Source organism: Lontra canadensis, unplaced genomic scaffold (assembly GCF_010015895.1).
Source record: "Lontra canadensis isolate GAN:19392208 unplaced genomic scaffold, GSC_riverotter_1.0 scaffold50, whole genome shotgun sequence".
NCBI lineage: Eukaryota > Metazoa > Chordata > Mammalia > Carnivora > Mustelidae > Lontra > Lontra canadensis.
This window is the reverse complement of record NW_022631044.1, coordinates 9770955-9788289: the sequence shown is the minus strand read 5'-3', so window position 1 is coordinate 9788289 and position 17335 is coordinate 9770955. Positions and strand designations below refer to the sequence as shown.

The 17335-nt window shown below is 43.4% G+C and overlaps 1 protein-coding gene across 3 annotated transcripts in view; it reads left to right on the top strand.

The window, feature by feature from the left end:
- Positions 1 to 6731, top strand: part of B3GNT2 (UDP-GlcNAc:betaGal beta-1,3-N-acetylglucosaminyltransferase 2) — a 28074-nt gene extending 21343 nt beyond the window's left edge. For all 3 annotated transcript variants that reach the window (XM_032873822.1, XM_032873824.1, XM_032873823.1), the window contains one exon: positions 4200 to 6731. In XM_032873822.1, coding sequence (XP_032729713.1) covers positions 4209 to 5402 — 1194 coding nt within the window. In that variant the 5' untranslated portion in view covers positions 4200 to 4208 and the 3' untranslated portion in view covers positions 5403 to 6731. The remainder of the gene's footprint in view (positions 1 to 4199) is intronic.
- The last annotated feature ends 10604 nt before the right edge of the window (positions 6732 to 17335 follow it).

The window sequence follows — 17335 nt, the reverse complement described above, 5'->3', positions numbered from 1 at the left end:
GCTGTGCCTTGTAGAAAAAGGAGATCAAGGAGCCCTGGGTTGGGAACCAGAAAGCTGCATCATGTCACCCTCATATATTTATGAGGTATATTTAGGCAGCTCAGTTAACCATCTCTGGGCTTCCATTTTTCTCACTGTTAAGGGGCTATCCTTTCAGCTTCCCTTAGGGGATGCAGATGAGAATTGCACAAGAAAATGTTCTGCAGTCTGGAATCCTTGGGCAGATGGAAGGTGGAGATGGTGTCCCTTTGAGACCCATAGAGACCTGTGTTGGCCGAGGTGATGGGAAGTCCTGGCTGGGTCTTGATCATGGAAATAAAAGCCTGAATTGCAAGGAATGAAGTTGGAAATCTTGCCAGAAAACATGTTTTCTTCAAAGGATTCCCAAAAGAAGGAATGGTGCTTTCCATGAGAGAAACCTCAGACCATCACTTCAGACAGTTATGGTTGGATTCCTGCCCCATAACCTGAACGTACTACCAGCTCATTTATCTGGAATCATCTCACATAATTTTCACCCGGAATCTTCCCCTAGGAAGATCAGCTCACAGGTTTAGAACTCGTTATGTAGAGTTCTGTGCTTCCCTTTTTTCTTCCTTAAGCTGACCTCTCTTACTCTAGAAATTTCAGAAATAGTCTGCTGATAGCCATATTCCTTTTCTCAGTTGAAAATTTCGGTAGTTAGCTGTTCACAGTGCGTGCTGTTTTTTCCTGAGTACCTTCCAAATCTTCCTCATTATGGGCTTTCTCTATTCATCCTCATACTTTTCCTTATTGCCCTTGCTTCAAGCTGTTTACACGAAGCACCCAAGACATAGAGATCAGAGATACGGGGTCAAGAGCTACTGTAGCTTTAGGAGAGTTAGCCCAATTTAGAGAGAATCGGTTGTTTTTGAAAACCATTTTGTCACATCTAGAAGCCAAAAAAAACCCAAAAAACAAAAAACCAACCAAAAACAAAACAAAACAAAAAAACCCTGAAACCAAACCCTTAAAATTATGATTTATTTTCTTAAAAGATGGCTGTTTCTTTACGTGTATAAAGTACCCGTGCAAGTACATTCTGAGTGTCCATTTGAGTTCTCTTCTCCTTGTAAGTAAGGCCTAGAACAAAAAGGTTTAAGTTGCCAAAGGTGTATGGAACTGAGACCTTCAGTTTATTCCTTAGGTTTGCCCAAAAGCTCATTTGAAAGGAACCTGACCTAAGGAGGGTGCGGACCCTAGACTTGGGTATGAGTGTTTTAATTATTCAGGTTGTGTGTGCCTTGGGGCCCTTTCAAACTGGAGTTAAGGAGTAGGAAATACCTTGTGGGTTTAACTGCCTTCTCTGGAGGAAGTTGAAGAAGGCCCTTTCTTGGGGCACCTGGGTGGCTCGCTCGGTTGTGTCCAACTCTTGATTTCAGCTCAGGTCATGATCTCAGCATTGTGAGATGAAGCCCCACCTTTTGAGAGTCTGCTTGAGATTCTCCCTCTCCATCTCCCTCTCTCCTTCCACCCACCCCGCCTCTCCCCTGCTTGCTCACTCTCTAAATATATATATATCTTCTTTAAAATAGGCCCTTTCTTGGTGGCTCAGTGGTGGGTTTCTTCAGGGGTGGAGATAGGTAGTGGTTGAGAAGGGAGGGGAGAAATGGGATGGTGATGGGGGCTGCTAACTGGTTGAGCTGAGGGCACCCACATAACTGTCATCTGTCATGTTTTCTAGTTATGCAAAAGCTTTAGGAGTGGGAGGGTATGGGATGGGGCTTTTTTTTTTTTTTTAACAACACCTTTTACTGCTGTGTCTATAGCCAAAGCTATTTAGCAGTGGTAAACACAGGCAACTAGATAGGGATCTACTAGACAGATCTTAAGAGACATAAAAGAATTTGTGAATTCCAACCCATCTAATCTGGGCTGTCAGGCATGTGATAACTTTATAGCATTCTTAGCATGCCAGATACTTCTACCTTGGTACTATTTGTTAAAACCCAGTAAACTTAAAAAATCCTCTTATATTAAAGAAATAATAAACACTATCCTTAATTAAAATGGGTAACCCAGCTTTGTTTCTAGAGGTTGGAGGAGAGTGGCTACCATTTGACTAGGTAACCTTGGAATCTCATTGACTTGGTGGCCTTGGGACCCAGCTCTGCCCTTAAGAGCGACTTTTTAAAATCTGTTTTCTCAAGTATAAAACGAGAATAAAAGTAATAACACCTACTTCATAGATTTACCATATCAAGGAGGATACTACACCATGCCTGGAATGCAACCGTTCTTAGGAATTCTCTCTTTTCTTTTTTTTTTTTTTTTAAGATTTTATTTATTTTTTTGACAGAGAGAGAGATCACAAGTAGGCAGAGAGTCAGGCAGAGAGAGAGGGAAGCAGGCTCCCTGCAGAGCAGAGAGCCCGACGTGGGGCTCAATCCCAGGACCCTGAGATCATGACCTGAGCCGAAGGCACAGGCTTTAAGGCGCCCCTGTTCTTAGGAATTCTAAGTATAGATTCTCAGTTGTAGAATTAACCTGATAAGAAAATTCCTTATAGTATCTTGCCATTCCACATTTTTGGGTTGTCTTTTAATGTCAGGTTTATCTAAATGGTTCCTCTTGTTGGTCATCGATCTCTATAGTGCTAGAACTCTGGAGCTGTATCCCCCACAAACTATTTTGTTGCTCTCTCTTCTTTTCTTCTGTTGGCCACAGCCTGGAATCTATTCTTGGCCTTTGATATTTCACGAAAATGCCATTTTCATTTCCCTTTTTCATTTTGCTATAAACAGCAGAGCTCTTAAGTATGTAGTTTGAGTTTTGACAAATGTATACATCCATGAAAACCTCATCCAGGCCAAGACATACACAGTACATTTCTATGCCCTGGAAAGTTCCCTCCTGCCCGTCTGTAGTCAAAATGTCAATCCCTATCATTTTCACATTTCTAGGTCCTAGATTAATCTTGTCTTCTTGAACCTGACATAAATGGAATTTCAGGTCTTTTTCTTTTGTTTTTAAATTTATCTGAGAGAGAAAGAGAGCATGAGCATGAGGGGAGGGTGTGGGTAGGAGAGTGGCAGAAGGAGAAGCAGGCTCCCTGGTGAGCAGGGAGCCTGCTGTGGGGCTCCATCCCAGGACCCTGGGGGAGACTCTTAATGCACTGAGCCACTCGGCTGCCCTGAGATGGTGGTCTTCTCCTTCTCCTTATTCTTTTATAAATACTTCTTTGTTTCTTTGTTTGAAGTAATCCCTATACCCAGCTTGGGGCTCAAACTCAGGGCTCTTGTGACTGAGCCAACCAGGCCCCCCCAAGGTCTGTCCTTCATGCACAGTGTTGTGGTATTGCTGCTAGTAGAAGTCATTTCCTTTTTATTAACAAGGGTTATTCCACTGTATGAATATACCACAGTTTGTTAATCCATTCCTCTCTTGATGGTATTTCAGTCGTTCTCAGTTTTGGGCCAGTCAGTTAAAGCTGGTATGAATCTTACCATTTTCTAAATATTTGATAAGGTTAGTGTCTCCTCCACTTAGTAACCCTGCAACCCTGGGCAAGCATGTTAATCTTTCTCCCTTGACTTGTTTTCATCTGTCAAAGGGTGGGTTGAGAAACAATTCAGGGTGGGGACCACCATTTTCTAAAAAATGAAATAGAAGGAAATGGAGAATTTTGTGAATTTAATGGCAACTCATACATTGCAATGCACCTATAAATACATGTGTGTACTGGGTAACAATATAAAATGTATTTGCTATGAATTGTGAGCAAATCAGTTTACAACACACTGATTTGTATGTGTGTCCCTTATAAGCAAGGAAGTTGGACACCTGTGAGGTTTTTAGTAGATGCGTAACTTTGCCCTCAAGTATCTTACACAGCCACACTATTTACAATCACTTATGTACTCCTTGCTATAGACCAGCGACTGTTTCCAAATCTTTACATATAAAATCGTAGCGCCCTTACAACCATCCTGTGAAGTGGGTTATTGTCCCCATTTATTAGATGAGACTTCATATCAACTGAGACATCAGCTCTACAACTTTCCTACAGTCACAGAGCTAGAATGGTAGGGCCATGATTTGAACCTAGGCAGTACAGGTCTAGAATCTGGGTTCTAGACCATGTTCCAGAGAAGATAAAGACAAAAAGTCAAGTGACATATGTCCACAAATGCAAACTAATAATTACCTAATTAATACAGTGCTCCTTTTTATTACAGATATGAGAAATGAGTGTTGGACGTCGAAGAATAAAATTGTTGGGTATCCTGATGATGGTTAATGTCTTCATTTATTTGATTGTGGAAGTCTCCAAAAGTAGCAGCCAGGAAAAAAATGGAAAGGGGGAAGTAATAATTCCCAAAGAAAAGTTCTGGAAGATCTCGGACCCCCCTGTGGCCTACTGGAACAGAGAGCAAGAAAAGCTGAACAGGCGGTACAATCCCATCTTGAACACATTGGCCAACCAGACAGGGGACGTGTACGGGTTTTCCAACATAAGCCATCTAAATTTTTGTGAACCTGACCTCAGGGTCATGTCAGTAGTTTCAGGTTTCAGCAACTTGCCAGACAGATTTAAAGACTTTCTGCTGTATTTGAGATGTCGAAATTATTCACTACTTATAGATCAATCAGATAAATGTGCAAAGAAACCCTTCTTATTACTGGCGATAAAGTCCCTCATCCCACATTTTGCTAGAAGGCAAGCAATTCGGGAATCTTGGGGCAGAGAAACCAATGTGGGGAACCAAACGGTAGTGAGAGTCTTCTTACTGGGTCAGACCCCGCCGGAGGACAACCACCCAGACCTGTCTGACATGCTGAAATTTGAGAGCGAGAAGCACCAAGACATTCTTATGTGGAACTACAGAGACACTTTCTTCAACCTGTCCTTGAAAGAAGTGCTCTTTCTCAGGTGGGTGAGCACTTCTTGCCCAAATGCCGAGTTTGTTTTTAAGGGCGATGACGATGTTTTTGTGAATACCCATCACATCCTGAATTACTTGAATAGCTTACCCAAGAACAAAGCCAAAGATTTGTTTATAGGTGATGTGATCCACAATGCTGGACCTCATCGGGATAAGAAACTGAAGTACTACATCCCAGAAGTCGTTTACACTGGCGTCTATCCGCCTTATGCGGGGGGAGGCGGCTTCCTTTACTCTGGCCACCTGGCCCTGAGGCTGTACAATATAACTGACCAGGTCCTTCTCTACCCCATTGATGATGTTTATACTGGAATGTGCCTTCAGAAGCTCGGCCTCGTTCCAGAGAAACATAAAGGCTTCAAGACATTTGATATAGAAGAGAAAAACAAGAATAACATTTGTTCCTATGTAGATTTGATGTTAGTACATAGTAGAAAACCTCAAGAGATGATTGATATTTGGTCTCGGTTGCAAAATGCTCACTTAAATTGCTGAAATATATACAAACTAAATTTTGCCTAGAAAGACCTATCTTGAATAGTTCCCATGTTGTGTTCTTTCACATTAGGGGTAACTTCTATGTTAAACCATCAAAATTGCCTTTATTAGTAGTATCCATTTGAGGGCCTCTCAGCCCTCCAGTGTGGTACTTTCTGAAGAGGGAAAGCAGATTATAATTTTTTTTATGGAGGATGTGGTGGGACGATTGGTTCTGATCCTTCCTATGCTAATGTCCACTGTTTTCTAATTTGCCTCCCTTCTCATCTGAAATCATAAGCTTCTGGAATTTGACCATTTTAGGTTATTTATTTTTTATCCTCATATGATCATATCCCAACTTTCCATTATAATGAGTGAATTATCTGCAATTTAGGTGTTTATAAACGAACATCTTGGCTACAAAGACTTTGTTGTATGTGATCTAGTGGTTTTTGTTGACTGGAACTCCATTTATTTTCATGAAATTTGGATGATTTTTTAAATTGCCTAGAAAAATTAACCTCTGTCAAAATTTTCCACTACCCCAACAGTATTTTCTTGTGTTAAGGTCAGTTAATTTTGAAGAATTAGAATCACTGTGTGACATTTATCTGCTTTACCTTGTTATGGTCTTAGGGCCATAATAAGGAGAAAGTTTAACTGTTCTTGTATTTGTTTTGATGGGTGGTATCATGATAGTTCTCAGATTTTAGTGTTTGACAGTAATGAGTATGATTCTGTAACGGTCAACTGAAAATTGAATGGACCCTGGCAACCATATTGTTCTTATGATTTTTCAGTGTGGACCAGGAAAGCGTATGTCATTTCTGAACTTTAAGTGAAAAGATGGAAACTGCAGATTTTCTCATGAGTGGATTGTCAGTTTAAAACTCCAGGATTCTATTCTTGCCATATTTCCACATGCCGCTTACACAAAATTATTCTTGAGTAGTGACTGCTTCCCTGTCTCAGTGTGGAAGTGCCTGTGTTTTTATTTATTGTTCAGATCAAAGACCAAAACATTTTCTTAAATATATTTTGTGTAATATTTTATTTGTATAAAGTGTTGTTGATGAAATATTTAACTAGAGCATGGTATTTTAAGTGTTAAGGTGTAACATATGTTAAATAAAGCTAACTGTTACTTTTGAATTTTAAAACTTGGCTTTTTTTTGGGGGGGGGGCTACAAACTACTAGAGTTATAAAATTCTGCCAAACTGTTGCTTACATATACTATCTTATAACATGCTTTATTGAAATATTTTTGTGTTTATAGAGATGATGCTTATTATAACATGTGATACTAGAGACTGTAAGAAGATGGAAATAAAGTCACTATATTTTTAATTTTCATGTGTAATGTGTAATAATCTATGATTTCTTTTTGTTTCCTGTGTTTGATTATGTTTTCCCAAAAAAGACCATTCCCTCTGCCCCGAAACTATTGTAGTAGCACTGACCTATAACTTTTTCTCTGTCTCAGTGGGTTCTCTGTCTTTGCCTTTAAAATTCTTAGAAGTACTTCCCATCTAGAGTCTTTAGAGGAATATAAATACTTATTTATGCTTCCATTTGTGGTGAGTAGAAAATGTAATTGGAAATAAAGCAGCGCCTTTAAAAATTTTTTGGGTATAGTTGACATACAACGTCACGTAAGTTTCAGGTGTACAACATAGTGATTAAACTTCTCCATACATTATGTTGGGCTCATCACAAGTGTAGCTACCATCTGTCAACTGTACAACACTATTATTATATCATGGATTATATTCCCTATGCTATACCTTTTATCTCTGGGGATTTTATTCATTCCGTAATTGGAAACCTGTATCTCCTTCTCCCCTTCTCTCATCTTGCCCATCCTCCCACCTTCTTCCCTCCAACAACCATCAGTTTGTTCTCTGTGTTTATGGGTCTGTTTCTGCATTTTGTTTATTCATTTTTTTTTAGATAGTGCATATAAGTGAAGTCATATGGTATTTGTCTTTGTCTGACTTATTTCACTTACTGTAATACTCTTCTAGGTTCATCCATGTTGTCACAAATGGCAAGATCTCATTCTATTTTATGGTTGGGTAATATTCCATTGTGTGTACTTACCACATCTTTACCATTCATCTGTGCACTGACACTTGAGTTACTTCCATATCTTGGCTATTGTAAATAGTACTGCAGTAAACATAGAGGTACATAGATCTTTTCAAATTAGTGTTTTTGTTTTTTGTGGGTAAATACTAGTAGTGGAATTACTGGATTGTATGGTATTTGTATTTGAAATTTTTTGAGGAACTTCCATACTGTTTTCCACAGTGGCTGCCCAGTTTGCATTCCCATCAGTGGTACATGAAGGTTCCTTTTTCTCTACATCCTCGCCAATACTTGTTATTTTTTGTCATTTTGATTCTAGCCATTCTGGTAGGTGTGAGGTGATCTCTTATAGTTTTGATTTGCATTTCCCTGATGATTGGTGATGTTGAGCATCTTTTCATATGTCTGTTGGCCATCTGTAAATCTTCTTTGGAAAAATGTCTATTCATGTCTTCTCTGCATTTTTTAAATTGGATTGGATTTTTTGTGAGTTTTTGTTTTGGTTTTTGTTTTGGTGTTGTAGACATTCTTTATATATTTTGGATACTAATCCCTTACTGGATATAGTGCAAATATTTTCTCCTATCCAGTGGGTTGTCTTTATTGTTTTGTTGATGATTTTCTTCGCTGTGCAAAAGCTTCTTATTTTGGTGCAGGTCCCTATAGCTTGTTTTTGCTTTTCTTTCCCTTGCCTCTGGAGACCTATTAGAAAATGTTGCTATGGTCGAAGAAGATGTCAAAGAAATTACTGCCAATGTTTTCTTCAAGGATTTTTATGGTGTCAGGTCTCACATATAGGTCTTTAATCCATTTTGAATTTATTTTTATGTCTGGTGTAAGAAAGTGGTTCAGTTTCATTCTGTTGCATGTAGCTGTCCGGTTTTCCCAGAACCATTTGTTGAAGAGACTATCTTTTCCCCATTGTATATTCTTGTCTCTAAAGGAGCATCTTAAAAACTACTGTCCTAATCCATGTCCATTTTGGGGTTCATGTCCTTTTTAAGGATATACTGAATTTAAAGCTTTCCATGTACATTGGACTCCATTATGGTTATCAACTGATCTTTAAGACTATGAAGCCCTCTCTTGATGCCTATGAGATGGGTTCTCCCCTGAGCCTCCACTTCATGGATGCTTTAAGCATCACAGTCTAATTAAGAACTGCTCAATTGAGGCTTCAGCAGAAACACATTTGGACCTTTTTCTTGGCTATTCCCAAATACTGATTTTAAGTTTGAAGGTCAGGGTGAATGAGCATTGCCGGGTTTTAAATTTTCATAAACCCAGGCAGGTGTTAAGAGGAAAAGGATGAAGGGGACATCCTTGACCTTGGTTTCCTTTCTAATTTTGGTCAAGGGAGAATGGAAAGAAAGGGCAAGAGGTTGAGGGAATACTTTACATCCCCTGGAAGTTGAATCCAAATTTAAAAGCCTCCGCAAGTGTGGCCATCTCCTACTACCTGTGATTGACAATGGTCTAGAATATTTGGTGTTCTGGGTGGTCTTGGTCCCCTCCAATGCAGATAGCGGAAAATGCATTTATTTACTTACTTAAAGATTTTGTTTATTTGACAGACAGCGAGAAAGGGAATATAAGCAGAGGGAGGGGGAACCTGATCTAGGGCTTGATCCCGGGACCCTCTGATGATGACCTGAGCCAAAGCCTGCCGCTTAATGACCAGGTGCCCTGGAAAATGCATTTATTAAGACAAAGGATGACTTATTCTCACTTCTAGGAAAATGAATAAAGCCTTTACTTGGGCCAAATGTTAATTCAATGTGATTTGCCTTCTTAAGAAAAATGTCAGATGAAGTAAAAATTCTTGTTTGGAACAGATGAAACACGCTTCATGCTCTGGGCTGTGATTATTGGATAAATTCGTTTTTTCCTTAATGTTAATTATATATTGGTTATATTTTTTAAATGCTAGGGACATCTGCCAAGTAATCTTGAAGCTGATCTTCACCTTGTTAGAGTTAACAGTAAATCTGCAAAATTGAAGTATTTGTCCAGATTCATTCAGGTTTTAATGCTTTGGAAAGGTAGAGGCCAACGGCATTTCTAATATTTAAGAAGCAAAAAAAATCTTGCCACATTGTATATGAATTATTAATTTTAAGATGTAATATTTTATTTACCATTAAAAGTTCAATATAATTTATATTATATGATATGCCTCAATTGCAGAGATATTAAAATGTGAAATACTACATCTTAGAATAATCGAAATAAAGCATAGTGTGTGTGTGACATGCATATATATGTAAAATTTAAAAGCTCTTAAATTGAAAACATAGAGTCCTGTTGAGGAATATTTCCTGCTTCTCTCACTTGTCTATGTGACTTACCCTGCTTAGCAGTTTCCACCCAAAAAACCATGGTGACTTTCAAGCTTTGGCAGTTGCTTTCTTCCCGCCTAGTGTGCATTGCGAAAGGGGAGGTTTAATTGCTCTGAAGCAACAAAAATAAGAGTTTTTAATTTGATTGTAATCCAAGGGCTTATTTCTAACTCAGAGGCCTGGCAGTTGGACCATGGTGCTCATAGCTTCTGGACAAGCTGCCCTACATCAGGGGAATGCTATCGTCCTCATCCTACTCAAGCAGTAAGCCACATGAAGAAATTGCATCCTGAGTGCTAGCAAGGGCTTCTCATTGCCCTGGTGACCTACCATCCATGATATGCCTTTTCCTGGCCCGTCTTCAACTAATATTCCCTTCCTGTTCACCACGAAGCCCTTCCCCAGACTGGTTTTCTTGACCATTCATTCTATTGAAATGTCATCAGTAACCCTGATCCTGGCACCAGCTTGCCCATCTGCTCTTTAACTTGAAGCAAAATGAAAAAAATACTCTGCCCTTGGTTTGGGTTCTTCCAGAAAGAGACCTTAAGAGAAGGATTCTAGGGGCGCCTGGGTGGCTCAGTGGGTTAAGCCGCTGCCTTCGGCTCAGGTCATGATCTCAGGGCCTGGGATCGAGTCCCGCATCGGGCTCTCTGCTCAGCAGGGAGCTTGCTTCCCTCTCTCTCTCTGCCTGCCTCTCTGTCTACTTATGATCTCTCTCTGTCAAATAAATAAATAAAATCTTAAAAAAAAAAAAAGAAGGATTCTACTATAAGTAGTTTCTTGGGTACATGGTTAGGTGAGGAGGTGGTGTTGGGAAGGAAGGCAGCCAACTGCCTCCACAGAGCTGGAGCTCAGCCCAGGTGAGCCCAGCTCACTCTTGAGAACAGTGTCAAACATGCTCCAGAATGATCCCTCTTAAGGCTGAGGGGGCTGGGCTATTGTTTATAACCACTTTATTGAGGAATAATTTACCCACCAAGATAGTGACCCATTCTGAGTATACAATGATTTTTAATCAATTAGAAAGTGCTGTAACTTGCATCGCAATCCAAGTACAAAAATAATTTGGTTTTCAACAGTGTGCTCTGAGGTCCTGTGAAATCTGTCTCTTGCTTCAATAGTGTTTGGAGAGAACAGACCCAGGGAATCCTTTCTACCAGCCTCCAACCCCCTTCCAAACTTTTTCTCAGTGACAACCTTTGAAGCCATCTTGGCCATCCTCTGCCTCTGGGACTAACCAACTCGCTGTTTTGAGTTTAGCTCCTTATTATCCGTCAGATGTGAGCTCCCAGTTTCCTCAGAATTATTCCACTGAGGTAGGTGGAGGCCGCTCTCCACCCCCCTGCCCCCATGCTCAGCAGGCCTTGGCAGACCTCCTGCACCTGCTTCTCTCCCGGTTTCTACGTTGACCTCGGCGATGTGCCTCTGGAGGTCCCAGGCCACTTCCTCCGCGTGCTGGCGGTGGGGCGGGGGGGGTGGGGCACGAGCGTGCCCTTGAAGTGCATCTTGAAGATGCGAAATCGGCGAAGAGGCCGTGCCCTTTCCTGGGATGTGCGGAAGCGGTCCCAAGAGGAGTGTGGTAAGACCCTGGATGCCCCGGACGTCGCCCGGGTTCTGGAGAGGAGCCAGAGCCCCGCCGGTCTTCATCTGCATACCCTGGGTTCTGCGCACATAGGCCCCATCTCTGGGACTTGCTGGAGAACCACGATGAGAAGGCGATCAAGATGTGCCGCGCCCTAACTCACCTCCACAGGCCGGCTGGCCTCCCAGGCTGGGCTGGGCGAGGATCTCGGGGAAAGGATCACACTCCAACATGACGAGGACCCCAGCAGCCTTTGAGGGGCCCCACTGGCGTCCCTCCTACCCATCCGGTGCCTGAGCCTGTCCCAGCGGCCACGAGGCAGCTTTTATCTACCCTGGAGCCCTCTCCCAAGCCTGGGCCATGTGGAAACAATAAAGCGTTCTGCAGCAGAAAGAAAGAAGAATTCGTTTCCGTCTTAACCATTCTTTTGCTTAGCCCTCTATAGAAATTATTTTGGCCACGTTTTTTCTTTTTTAATTTCCCAAACACTATCTTGTTCTTTTATTACTCTTCTTTCCATAGCAGCCTGTTCTTTGTGGATGCAGTGACTTAGATGATTTAGCTCCGTTTCATTTTGATAATTCTTAATGAAGCATCTCAGGCCTTAGTTATGCTGTTTTTCATCTTAATTTTTTTTAGAGATATTATTTGGGGGAGAGAGAGAGCACAGCGGGGGGTGGGGGGGGCAGAAGGAGCACACTCCCCGCTAAGCAGGGAGCCTGACCTTGGGCTCAATCCCAGGACCTGAGTGGATTCTTAACCAACTGAGCCACCCAGGCCCCTGTTTTTCACTTTAATTTTCATGGAAGAGAAAACTAAGTGATCCTTGGCCATTTCCGTGAATGAATGTACTGAACTGACTTGTATAAGCTCCTGGGGAGCATTTCTTTTCAAGGCTCTTGGCCCCAAAGACTACTTGCCTGAACTGGAAGGCCGAGTGCAGGTCTGTATGAGCAGTGTCCTCTATAGGCCCATATCCTTGCAGGGATTGAGCTGGTAGACTGGGCCCCAGATGCTGGAGCTGCCTTTTCTCCTTTTTGCTTTCAGTCTACTTCAGGGTGTTCTACTCAGCTTCTCCTCCCAACCTGAACATTATGTCTGCTCAGTTTAGGAAACATTTCTTGGCACGTGAGCACTGCGCTCATGATCACCCCGTTATGTGTGTGTGCGTGTGCGCATGTGTGTTTGGAAGGGTTGGTGCATCTGCTGTGCAGCCAGGCCCCCAGTAAGTCATCCCCACTGCCTCCTCCAAGCTGGGAGCCTTTGTGGGGCTCCCCTGGGAAGGCCAACCCATATCCCTGCAGTGTTCTCTCATTCATGTTCTGGTCCTTATCCAGTTTGTCCAGTAATACAATTGCATATATTTCCCATCTTTCTGTTGATGGTAGCATCCTTGTTGCCAGTGCTGTCTTGGGTTTCTTCATTTTTATATCCCTTTACTGTCATTTCAAGGTAGGGGGCATTTCATTTTAGTAGGGGGCAGAGGCCAGCATTTCCGACTGCCTGTTCTCCTGAACTAGGCCAGGAGGTTCCAGCCCTGTTTCTCGTCTTTCCTGACCTCTGTAACATTGACCTCCTCCCCTCGATACTCTCCCCTCTGTGGTGTGAGACAGGCAACCGTTATCATCTCTGTTAATCTGCTGGTGGCGACAACTGGAAGCAGTCTGGAAGGGCCTGGGCCAGAGCTGTTTTCTTCTGCCTTGGGCTTCATGCAGCCCTTTGTGCAAAGCTCAGTAGCCAGAGAGGTGACCTTGGAAGGGGGCTCTGGGTATCATTCACAGATAGCTGACCTTGCCCAGGATGTACCCCTTTAGCTGCCAAAAATTCCTGGGTGGGTGGGAAGTGATCAAGCCCTCCCAGCCTCATTTGGCCCCACCCAAAATGTCCTTGGACACTGGAGGAAGGCCCACCAGCCCTTACCTCCTTCAAATCAGTAGCCCCCTGGGCTCTGCCTCCTCTTGTTCTAGGATTCAAGGCACTAGGGTCAGAATTCCTTTCTCCACTTGTCCCACCTCCTTGCAAAATGTGGCACAAGAATGAGGTGTAACTCATCATTGGATAATTTGTTTCCAGTCTGTGGGGTGGACAGAAGGGAATGAAAACAGAACTTGGCTGGCTCAGCACAAAGACAGCCAAGGGGCAGGCATGCAAGGGCCTAGCAGGAGACCTAACTGGGCAGTGACCCAGCAGCCAGATGACGGGTGCCAAGGTCCTGCATAGTGAAAAGGTGCAAGTACCACCTGTTTTGCTCATTGGAAACTTGGGGACTAATGTGCGTGGCCCTGGAGCTGCAGTCAGCCCGAAGGCCAGGCCTAAGGATTCTAGCAGCAGTCTCTGATCTGCTGTTGCCCTCCTGGTTGGTGAGATGGGAGAAACCCAGAGAAGCACAGAGAAAGGTAAAGAAGATAATCGAATGTAGACAGATGCCAACTGCTTAGACAGCAGTAATGTCATACTGAGTTTTCCTCTGTGGGATATGAGAAAGGAGTGGGGGACGTTGACGGATGATGTCCAGCTTAAAGTTGGTGGGAAATGCCTTTATTTATTTGATTGTGAAAGCCTCCAAAAGTGAGTCACCATGGAAGGAATGAAGAAGGAGGGCTGTGATGCGCTGTCAAGAAAGCTGAGAACTTTCTCACTCCCCGCCTCCTGCTGGGTTGAATAACAAGACAGAAGATGCAGAACAACCTCATTGTGAGCCTGTTGGTGCACGAGGGCTGGGGACGAGTGTCTCATCGTAGGCAGCCGTCTTGCGGTCACACCTCCAGAAACTGCAGAAATGCTTCTCGAAACGGGTGCTGGTACAGTCCTTGCACCTGAGGACCCGCTTAACAAATAGGGGCTATTAGAGCTGTAAAATCCTAGCTGTGGTGAATGTCTGACAATACGGAAGACAAAAATACTCTCTGCCTTATCCAAGGTCTTGGCATTTTTCACTGCTGGTAGACCAATCCACTAACGTTACTCTTCTGAGGGGGGTTGATGTGTTTGGAGAAATCTCACACTTAGAAAAGTTTACATTCAAAAATAATTAAACATTAAATTTTGACTTAATTTTTGACTTCCAGAGAAGTTGTAGTACAAAGAGTACCCATCTTCCCCCAGCAAACTTCCCCTAACTGTGTTGCAATGGTCACAGTCAGCCCTGGATGAACCAACAACAGGAAATCAACATTCTGTTGCCTACACAATTTTCTGTTCCAGAATCCTGTTCAAGGTCCCACATAGCAAGAAGTTATTTTTCCTTGGACTCCTCCAACTCGCTGCAGTTTCTTCACATTTCTTTGCCTTTTATGACTTTAATACTTTTGAATAGTTGAATGTCCTTCAATTTGGGTTTGTTTGATATTTTCTCACAATGAGAATAAGGTTGCGTATTTTGGGCAAGAAGACAACAGAAGTGATGTTTTGTCCTCAGTGCATCATGTTGGGGGTTTCTGGTGCTGTAATGTCCTATTCCTGGTAATTTTCCACATGTTCACCAGGTTTCTCCTCTGGAAGTTACTGTCTTTATCTTTGTAGTTAAAAAATATCTCGGGGAACATTTGTACATTTAAAAGTTTGTACATTTAAAATGTACAAATAAATAAATGAGTTCACGCTTGTGAAGTGCTTAGAGCCTGGCACGTAGTAAGTGTTCAGTGAGTGGTGGCTGTTGCTTTTTTTCATCACCACTGTTGCTCCCTCTGTCCCTGTTATTTCTCTGGTTTTCCTCCTCTGGTGTTGACTACTTTTACTGTTCCTTCATTATTGTCTTCATCCCATGCTGATCCACCTCTCATTGGTCACTTCCTACAGTGCTGTTGGCACTCTCATTCAGAATATCTGAAGCTTTGGAGTGCCTGGGGGGCTCAGTCGGTTAAGTGTCTGACTCTCGGTTTGGGCTCAGGGGCCGTGAGATTGAGCCTGGCTTCGGGCTCTGTGTTCAGTGTGAAATCTGATTCTCCTCTCCCTCTCATACTTGCTCTCTCTAACACAAATAAATCTTAAAAAAAAAAAAAATTTTTTTTAAAGATAGATTTATTTATTTATTTATTTGACAGAGAGAGAGAGAGAGAGAGAGAGATCACAAGTAGGCAGAGAGGCAGGCAGAGAGAGAGGGGGAAGCAGGTTCTCTGCTGAGCAGAGAGCCCGATGCGGGGCTCAATCCCAGGACCCTGAGATCATGACCTGAGCCGAAGGCAGAGGTTTAACCCACTGAGCCACCCAGGCGCCCCAAAAATCCGAATTTTTAAGAAAGAGAGCTGAATGCTCCTCAGCACGTGGGGATCAGGGCGGGGCAAGAGCCTGCCATTACGGAAGGGTAGGCGCAAAGCCCCTGGGCTGAGAGGAGGAAAGGCTCCTCTGTCTTTGAAGAATGTGTTTATATTTTTTTAAAGATTTATTAATTTGAGATAGAGAGTGTGAGCAGGAGGGGCAGAAGGAGAGGGAGAGAGAATTTCAAGCAGACTCTGGGCTGAGCACAGAGCTGACCACAGGGCTCGGTCTCACGACCCTGAAATTACAACCTGAGCCAAAACCCCGAGTCAGACGCTTTATCAACTGTGCCACTCAGGCGCCCCCAAAATGTGTTTATTTCTGAAGTAACCATAGTTGCAGGGGAGGCTGTCCCATATCCCTTGTGGTGGGAGTCTGGACCAGAGGACCATAGTCACTCTCCTTGTGGACCTGGAACGGGCCAGAGGTGGACCTCCTCCTGTAGGGGGTGGTGGAGTTTTCTCTGGTGAGGGGGTGGGTTGCAGCACTGGGCAACCTTGAGGGGTCACACTAGAGGAGGAGAGTCAGGTCAGGGGTGGAGAGAGCATGTGGGAGAGATGTGGGAGAGCCCTGCCCTTTCTTCCCACACTGGACAAGACTGCCCAAGTTCAAGGAACTTGTTCCTTCTACATGGGCATGGTCAGGAGATGCCAGGGTGCCCAAGGACAGCCTGTTACCATTTGTTTTTCAGGAGGTCCCTTGTCCTACTCTAGCACACAGTGCTTTATTTACAGAACGGCTGTTCTTGGCAGCTTTCTTGGCCTTCCAGACTCTTCCTCTACTTTAGAGCATTTAGGCTCTATTTTTACTCAGAGAGGAGAAGTTTCTCATGTTTGAAAACAGCTGCCATATAGAGGACTGTTGTAGCTACTATTTTTGCCTGCCCAGAATACTTTCCTCTGTCCTAGCTCCAGGACTGGAGGGCTGGCCATGTGACTGAGCAGGACCTGTTGGAGTCCCCTGGGGCTAGGAAAGGGGAGCTGCTTTTTCTCGGGGTTGCTAAATGGGGCTGATGAAGTTACCCTGCCAGCTCCCTGACTATCTGCACCAAGTTTCACATTGGCCAAAGATAAGGGAACATGTGTGGAAGCAGAAAGGGGGAAGTAGAGACAGCAAAGGTGACCCCTGGGTGCATGGAGCCCTGGATCCAGTGCCACCCCTGCCTCACTGGCCATGTGAGCCAAGACCTCCCCTCTTTTGCTCAGGTTTGCTGGAGTTGGTTCTCTTGGTCCTGGCTGATACCATGACGGCCTCACTCCTTCTCTGAGTTTTAGGTTGAGGCCAGCCACGAGTGCCTCCAGATTCTTCCCCTGAGACACTGGTAGGCAGCTGGGGATGAGAGTTAATAGACTTGTCTTAGGACCAAGAATTTGGGCAGAAAAACTCGGGAAGCAGGGTAGTCCTTCCTTTCTCCCAGAGTGTATTCAGTACAGGTCTGGAGATCCCTGGACAAGTGTATAGCTTGTCGTTCAGGTTCAGGTTAAGAAGTTCTGTTTGTGTTCGCTCCGGTGACACATGAAGGGCCAACAACAACAAAGGGAGACGGTGTGCCTGTATGTGTTTTTGCACATGTAAAATCCTGTTGCTTGGGAGGAGATGCTGGTGGTGGGGGTAAAGATTGGGCAGGGGGAGGTGCTTAGCTGACCGTGCAACCTGAGTGTGGGGTGTGGGTCCTCTA